This window comes from Coenobita brevimanus, chromosome 54 (genome assembly GCF_032717465.1).
Source record: "Coenobita brevimanus isolate Jiangsu-jjx chromosome 54, ASM3271746v2, whole genome shotgun sequence".
Classification (NCBI taxonomy): domain Eukaryota; kingdom Metazoa; phylum Arthropoda; class Malacostraca; order Decapoda; family Coenobitidae; genus Coenobita; species Coenobita brevimanus.
In genome coordinates this window covers 36,477,669-36,486,201 of record NC_137007.1, presented here as the reverse complement: position 1 = coordinate 36,486,201, position 8,533 = coordinate 36,477,669, and the positions used below count along the sequence as shown (strand labels likewise).

At 40.9% G+C, this 8,533-nt stretch overlaps 1 protein-coding gene across 1 annotated transcript in view; it reads left to right on the top strand.

Annotated features, from left to right (window-relative positions):
• The first annotated feature begins 2,852 nt into the window (after positions 1-2,852).
• LOC145400960 (uncharacterized) overlaps positions 2,853-8,533 on the top strand; it is a 276,235-nt gene continuing 270,554 nt past the window's right edge. The window contains exon 1 of the mRNA XM_080273325.1: positions 2,853-3,282. Within this exon, the coding sequence (XP_080129451.1) occupies positions 2,853-3,282 (430 nt within the window). The remainder of the gene's footprint in view (positions 3,283-8,533) is intronic.

The following is an 8,533-nucleotide window of genomic DNA, read 5'->3' as shown; positions in this document are numbered from 1 at the left end:
ATTGGAAATAGCATTCGATATTAAAAAGAAGGGAAGAGAGAGAGAGAGAGAGAGAGAGAGAGAGAGAGAGAGAGAGAGACTGAACATCATGAAAACGAAAAATCGGTACTACATACGCAGCCAATCTTTCTCGGTAAATGTTCATACAACTAGCTGTATAAACAGTGGATGACTGAATGTAACAGTGGAATCACAAAAAATACAGACGTGTCCATTTGCGACTGCCATGACGAAGAATAGATTAGTAAGTATAGGTATACCGGGAGCACATACCCATCACCATCGCGACCCTGAATATGATTTGACGTCTGAATATTGGAACGGGGATCACAATACTTGTACTATCGCTCAAAAAAGTATCCTTACTCACGTGAACGCAGGATTGCACAATGAGCAGTGCGGTTTGAGCAGTGTCGGCATTCCATAGTTCCCCGTCTGTTGTCAAAATGACTCACGTCATTTCAGTAAGGATACTTTTTTGGGCGATAGTACATTACATACACGCCAATTCGTATACCTGAAAAAGAAGCAAAATCGACGTGTGTAAAATACAGAGAGAGAGAGTGAGAGAGAGAGAGAAAGAGAGAGAGAGAAACGTGTAGTCCCGCTAGTACTAATACACATGTCTGCAACCATGTAAGTCTTGTGTGTGTGTGTGTGTGTGTGTGTGTGTGCACCTTACCGTCCTCAATAAACCCTCTTTAAGCCCGACTGTGCCGCCGCCATCACGAGGTCCGGGGTGGAGGCTAGGCTGACTTAATTTAATTTTATTTGTCAATGAGGTGGAGGGAGGTGGAAGAGAGTGGGGAGGGGAGGAGTGAGAGGAGGGGGAGCAGAGAGGTAAAAATGTTGTGAGGGGTGAGAAGAGGCGGAGAGGAGTGGATGAGAGGAATAGAGAGAGACAGGGAAGTGGTGGGATGGAAGGAATGAAAACCAGTGTATTTATTTTCATCGACGAGTTAGGATGGGGCTGTATTTACATTCTGATCAAAGGAATGCAAATTTTCCTGAGTGAAATATGTTGACAGTGGGTGTGGGTGCGTGTGAGTAGAACGGCCGGCACGTCACCACTGCCAACACTCCCAACCTGGGCATAATATGGAGTTTCCATTCCCCTCGATCCTTGTCAATCAATGGCAGCGTTCCACGATTGGCCGCTAGTCAGCCGAGGGGGCCGAGTTGCCGCGTTCATTGGCTCCCTGCTGGTGGGGGTGTGGCTACTGGGCGGGCTTATCGACCACTCACAAGTGCTACTCTTGTTCTCACTCTAAGTGTTGGCACCTTAAACTATATTAATCTTTACAGCGATATTAGCCTATCTCCAAGATATATACCAATCTAATCTGCTACGTAATCTACCTTTAAGTAAATTGCAACATATATACCTCTTTTAGGCAAAGTAAAATCTTATCCAAAATTAAATAAAAAACGAGGATCCTGGCGACATAGGGCAAGGAGTGCCACCCAGTGCGCAGATGCGACGGAGCAAATCAGGGGCTGTCGCAAACTGCCATTTTATATGTGACCTACACGCTGTTTAGCATAGGCGGTCTCCACACCCCACTGTGCCCTCGCCTTCAGTTGTGACCCCCTCCGCTCGCACTCACACCGGTTAATTAGTGTATGAAAGAAGTGGATCTGAAAAGGAAAAACAAAACAGAGGGCGGTCGGATAGCGGGACTCGAGGTAATTTAAAGAAAAAAAAAGTGAAATATCGGGACAACGGACTTACCGGTTAGGGCAGCGGTGGCAACGGCGGGATCGGAAGGTGAGTTTTAAACATTTTTGTTATTGTATTAAGTCATTTTTAACTCAGATTGTGGCCTACTGACTGACCTAACTGACATCGGGTATTGGTGAGCTTGACAGGTTTCGACAAAGGGTTGCTGTAAAAACTTACAGGTAGGCCTACTGCTTAGTTTGAACGATCTAGGAAGCAATAGGTAGACAGTAAGAAGTAATAACAAATTTGACTGACGGTTCCTAATGCTAATGCTGTATGTTCTGATCTGTGCTGATTGCAAGACATACACGCTGACAAAAATTGTTGATAGATGCTGACAGTCAGGTAAGTACTCCGTGGCTGGAAGACCATGTTGGTGATTGACAGGTGCCAATGACAGGTGCAGGAAGACAAACACATAATGAAAGATTACCTGATACAGTGAGGGGATTATAATGACAGGTACTGGGGAACACTAATACTGAATGGTTGACATAACAAGTGTTGGTGACAGGCATTGCGGATCTGACAAGTACCAAGGACTGTAACTTATTTGAGGCAAGTAATGATAGACATAATGAGAGGTAAATACTGGCAAATGATGAAGTATTAAAAGATGGCCCGTCATAAATTCTGAGGGACTGACGAGATATAATACCAGCGGACATTAAGGTACGTGATGCGCACTGACGGTGACATAACAAGTGCAGGTGTAAGTAGTGAGAATCTGCCAAATAGCCTAATGTGAACAATTAATTAACTGGATGATTAAGAGTTATTGATTGGTGTAAGAAAAGGAATCAGATGGACTGTCACTAGCATTGGTAATTGGTTGCTTATTTGTACTGTATATGGCAGATGAATATGTTATAACTAAGGGTTACCTTGATGCTAGTCATAACCCTACGTATACTGAAAGTCACTAACGCGTAGGAGTCACACAGCACAGCTTCGTGTAGGCTATGGCCTATTAGTCTGATATAATAAATGAATATGTATCAGTCATTAGAATGTAACATGGTTTGACAACGTTTGATATGTCTCAGGCTGCGGGAGGAGGGGGGCAGCTGCGAGTGCGGCTGCGGCATGGTGAGCAGCCACGGCTGGTGACCCCCACGCCCGCGGCACGATGGAGCGAGGCACCGTGCACGTGTCGGCGCCCTCGCTCCACGCTCACGCCCACATGACGGCCTTGACGGCACCCACACTGCCTCAGCGCTCGCCCTTTGCTATTCAGGAGCTACTAGGGCTGGGCTCGCAGTCCGAGTCGCCACCCGCGCCGCCCGCAACCTCGTCTCTGGGTGCGGGCGGGTCGCTGGGTGCGGCGCCGCACCTGCTGTACTCGCGCCATGCCGCCCTGGCCGCCCACCAGCAACACGCGTTCTTCCAGGACTCTCGCCACGTGTGGATGAACCCCGCCCTCCTGCCAGGGATGGGCGTGGGGGGCGTGGGTGGTTTGGGCTCCCCTGTCACGCCCGTCTCCATGAATAGCGGCATGCCCTCCATGCTGGGGCTCAGGCAGGACGCACATGCCGCACACCCAGATGCACACAGCCCAGGTAAGTCTCCAACCCTGTATGCACTTCTCTCTCTTTCTCTCTCTCTCTCTCACACACACACACACACACACACACACACACACACACACACACACACACACACACACCATCGCTGTCTTGACCCACACGCACACTTCAGATACCGTGCCAAATAAGACAGCATTTTCTTGGCCGCAACACCGTTATTTTTTCGGATCGTCAGTATCAGCAAATCACTGCTCCAAGATTTTATATATATATATATATATATATATATATATATATATATATATATATATATTTATATATATATATATATATATATTCCACTACATTTACAAGGTATAACTTCCAATATTTTTATTCACCTTATTTCACAGATATTATTTCCAGTGAGGACAACTACACTACCGGTGTTTACTCCATTTCTTACTACGGATGCTGTTTATTTACTCCTACACATACTTCATTGTTATATACTGTTTCTTATTCGTCATATCTTTAACCACACAGTAGGTGACCAGACATTTCGTGGCAGCCTAACTTAAGCGTAACTGTCAAGTGAAAATATGGCTAAGGTTGCAACAGATTATATTTTACATACGAAAATAAGACACATAAATTTTTCTTATATTCATCTAATCATTCATAATCATCCTAACCCAACAGTGTAATACGAAGAGATACTGTAAGTTATAACAAATAAATATCTATACAACTGGAATACGATCAGCAGATGATGTGACCGAGTGTCGTCTTCTACATGGCTTTGAAAATTTCTTAGACCCCATTTACAAGCAATTTATTCTGTGTTATTGATGCAAACTGCGTTATATAAACTGCTCTCTTGAGAATGGTAAGGTGTAGCATACAGAATAAATCGGTAAGAAGATGTGCTACTAAGTCTCCTACGTCACCTAGAACACGTCCTCAGACCATCATGTTTGGCTCCTGTCTCACATTTCGGGGAAGTTGATAATTTAATACGTAAAATCTAGCCTGTGTGTCAAAACAGCCCTGGGTATTTATATTTTAGTGAAACTCCCTATCATACAATTAATCAGATTTCCGCTAATCCAGCATAAAATTTCGATGAGCTTTCCAGGACTCCTCCGTGAACCATCTACCATTTAAAAATTTACCTCTAGCTTCGTATTTACTCGCATAAGCTGTATTCCTGACCTCTCACGCATTATAAAGTTTACATGGGCATAACCAATATTCTCAGTAGAAAGGTTATACAACACACCTATGTGTATGCCTACCATGCTATTGGGATTAATACCACATATTAAATATAACGTTTATTCTCAAAATTTACACAGGTTCTGAATCAGGGTATACTGTACGTCATCACTTCAGGTACTTACGACGTTGTGAAACAGAATCAGTAGTACACACCACATACAAAACTAGACAAACAGGAATAAAAAGCGAGACAAGGGAATGAAAAGCCGTAAATGTGGAAAACAATGAGATGATTATTTAAAAATATAATATTCCTCCCCTAAGATATTTTTTGCAGGAAAACTGAGATATGGAAAGATTCGGTACCGATCTTGCTTGTCTTTTTTGCAAAAACAAATCATAGTTATGAAAGAGAATTGAATACAAGTTTTTGTAGACACACGAAGTACCGTACTCTCCTCTCCTTGCCCTTCCTGCAAAAGCATAATATCTTATTTAGGTCTACGATAAAGGATGAAAAATCGTTTGTTTATATATATATATATATATATATATATATATATATATATATATATATATATATATATATATATATATATAATACATATATTTATATATTTATTTATTTATTTATTTATTAGTTATTTACGGATATCGAAAGATGCAGTCTTCTCCATCCTTAGTATTATCTGCAGAAATAATCCTTAGTTATGAGAGGAAATATATTGTTTTTATCAAATATTATTTTTATACTATTTTTGTGGAGGGGGACACCCCACTCTCCTAGAGACCTCTCAGCAAAAACAAACCTTAGTCACAACAGAAAACTGATCGTAAGTTCATTTGCGAATCAGAGTCCAGAGGTAAACGCACAGTCAGCGGGAAAACCGTGGTAGACAGGGGACACGCGGCCAAAAATTCCCCTCGTATCGACCCGTGAGCCAGATCACACCGAAGCCACACACGCCGACCGCTGTAGAACCAGGGACAAAAGTTCGCCTACTATTCCACTGAGTCTACTTCACATTTAGGGCATGTCTGTCACCTTTCCCCCTGACTCATCGTATCAAAGTGATGCATTTATGGGCAAAGAAACACACCAAGCCTCTCCCAGCCTACAAGTATTAAGCAGAGGGAAGTGAGAATTAGGGGTGGTGAGAAAGCATGTGAACTTTTGTCCCCAGTTGTACCAACCTTTACATCTTCCTGGGGCAGGTGTTGGGGATGTGGTATGTGTAACTATTCCAGGTGGTTTCTGAGGTGCAGGGGAAGAGACAGAGATTAACGGTGAGCGGATCCGATCGTCCTAAAATTTTACCCGCCCGTCAGGGAAGGTATGTACAACAGAGCTCGGCGTCCTCCTTCGCCTGCCTGTCGCTAACTCGTTTCGGTTGCGTTTATTCTCTTAAAATTATACAGTAACCGATATCGTATCCCTACTGTACTAATTACATCTCAAAGCAGGATATATGATTTTTATAAAGAAGCACTGTTATAATACGGACAGGCACCTTTAGCAGACATCCGATTATCCGTTACGTTTGCGCTAAACCGTCGCTTTTAATATAGAATAGGTGTGTAAGTAAATTGTGGGTAGCACCTGTACAGCGTAGGCGGTAAACTGAGAGAAATAGTTGAGTTATAGTGCCTTACGCTAGTGATGAAAATGTTAAACGCGGGGGAAGGAGCAGTAGCGGCGGCGGGCGGTGTGGATTGACGCACTACCTACTCTCTCAGCTATCGTCCTGGCTCGGCTCAGGCTCCCGTACTGCCGCGCCGCCGGAATAATTTAAGTCTTCCGCAGCCATGGACGCACTCTGATAATACAGACAAAAATGCAAACTAATCTAAAGGAAATCTAAACACTGCACTAGTCAACCGAGACAGTGTTCAACCCTTTGACCACTAGAATTTCCCTAGGTTGGAAAAAAAAAATTTCAGTAGCCTAAAAAATATAAATTAATGATTAAATAAATAAATAAATGAATAAATAACCAAAATGCGTCCACAGAAATCAAAATACGTCCACAGAAGGCAAAAGGGTTCATATCAATCATGATATACTGCCGAACTAATTACTTTAATCTGGAAATTATATCGTTACTTTTTTTTTCCTCAAAAAACAATATTGTTCAATAACCTATTACTATTTCCTTACTGAGATAGAGGCAACTAAAGGCTGAAACCCTGCAAAACTGAGCAAAAGATAGTCAAGACAAACAGCTGTTTTTTTTCGAGATGCGCGACACAGTTACGTTTATTGCAAAAATAACTGCAATGCAGATATATAACACTAGTTAGTAATTCCAGCCAGAGGAGCTACTTTTAGTAATAATATCAGTAGCACTAGAAGAAAAAGAAAAAAAATGAAAAAGAAGAAATAATAATACTTGGAAAACTGCGTACCGATTACCTGGATCTTAAGAGAAAAAATTAAAATGCCTCAGAATATTATTAGCGTAGATACTGCATGAATTCCTGAACCATATCATAAGTGTTATTCAGTTTTTAAGTTTTCCAAGACAGGCAAACATTAACCCTTTCGGTACAAGAGATCTCCCCTGGTAAAATCGTCAAGCGGTGGCAGTAAGAAAATCAGTAAAGTAGTAGTACAAAAGGGCTTAAACCTAGCATGCAATACCGGCGCTAGAGTCCCTACACGGCTGGCCTGCAAATTTTGACGAAATACCTTAATAATAATAATAACAATAATAATAATAATAAAAATAATGGTAGTAGTAGTAGTAGTAGTAGTAGTAATGGTGGTGGTGGTGGTAATAAAATATAATACAGTACAACAGCCTATTAATAATTTTTCAAAACAAAAATATTAACTTCTCGCTATGGGAGAAAAAAAAAAAACTCTTCCTCACATCACTGATGAAATTTTAACACCCTGTACCTCAAAACAGTATGAGAAAATTGTTACATACCATCCCTAACAAGGAAAATACCACAAATTTCCAAAAGTCACATTTCTGTATCACGTAAAAACACAAATAAATTAGGTGTTTCACAGTATACTTCAAAATAATATTCTGAAATAACTGATAGGGGTACTACATCAAATACAAAAGTCACACATCTTAAAATTAAACAAAAACATAAATACACGTTTATTAGTAGACTTGTGAGTAATTAAATAGGAAGCGAAACTTAGTGTAACAAATATATTCTTAATTCTTAGTCTTTCCACGGATGTATTTTCATTTCATTCTTCCCATATCCTGAGATTATATTCGGCTTTGGATAGACAGCGAAGTGGACAAGCTGACTACACTCTTCATTAACCCCATTATTACTGTTCCTAAGCTACATCAAGTCCTCTAGAGATACAAGTAAAATAAGAAATGACCATCGTAGGAGAGGAATTAAAATAAAGAAGGTGTAACCAAGACCAAACATCTGATAGTCATTTCTGGAACAGTCGTAGACATCGTTTGTGGTTTGTCTGCATGCCACGTTAGAGACAGCTTTCAACAGCGAAGCCAAACACTTGATTCATATCCTAAATTTCGCAAGTTACTATCAAAGCTGTGGGCTTGGCTGCATTTTTTTATATATCCATGTTGTAATTTCCTCAGTGCGATGACTAACGTATTCTATTCTTGCAAAAGCCAGGAGATATTGTTCATCCTCAAAGAAACTTCTTGTCCCAGGAAAAAAAAGTAATATTCGTCAACTCCTTCAGTACTAAGACTTTTTCATATATTTTTTGCCAAAGCCTGACTAATTTTTTATTCACCCTAAGAGAACCATGTCGTAGTGAAGGAATTAAAAACAACCTTCATTAATCCCATCCGTATATCATTAATATTATTATTGCTACAGTCACACTATTCTAATTTAGTCTATGGGAGACCTGTTCTAGTGGTGGTAGAAATACATGAGTAAGTACAGTCAAAGACACAATAATCTTCCCAAAGTGTGACCAATATATAGCGGAAAAATCGAACCATTTGAAAAACGCACTGTTACAGATAGGGTTTTCATTGTATTTCGTCAGCTGGAAATTTTTTTTAGATGGAACTGGGAATATAGTTGTGTCTTTGATTGTACATGAGTGTGGGGAGGTGTGGGAGGG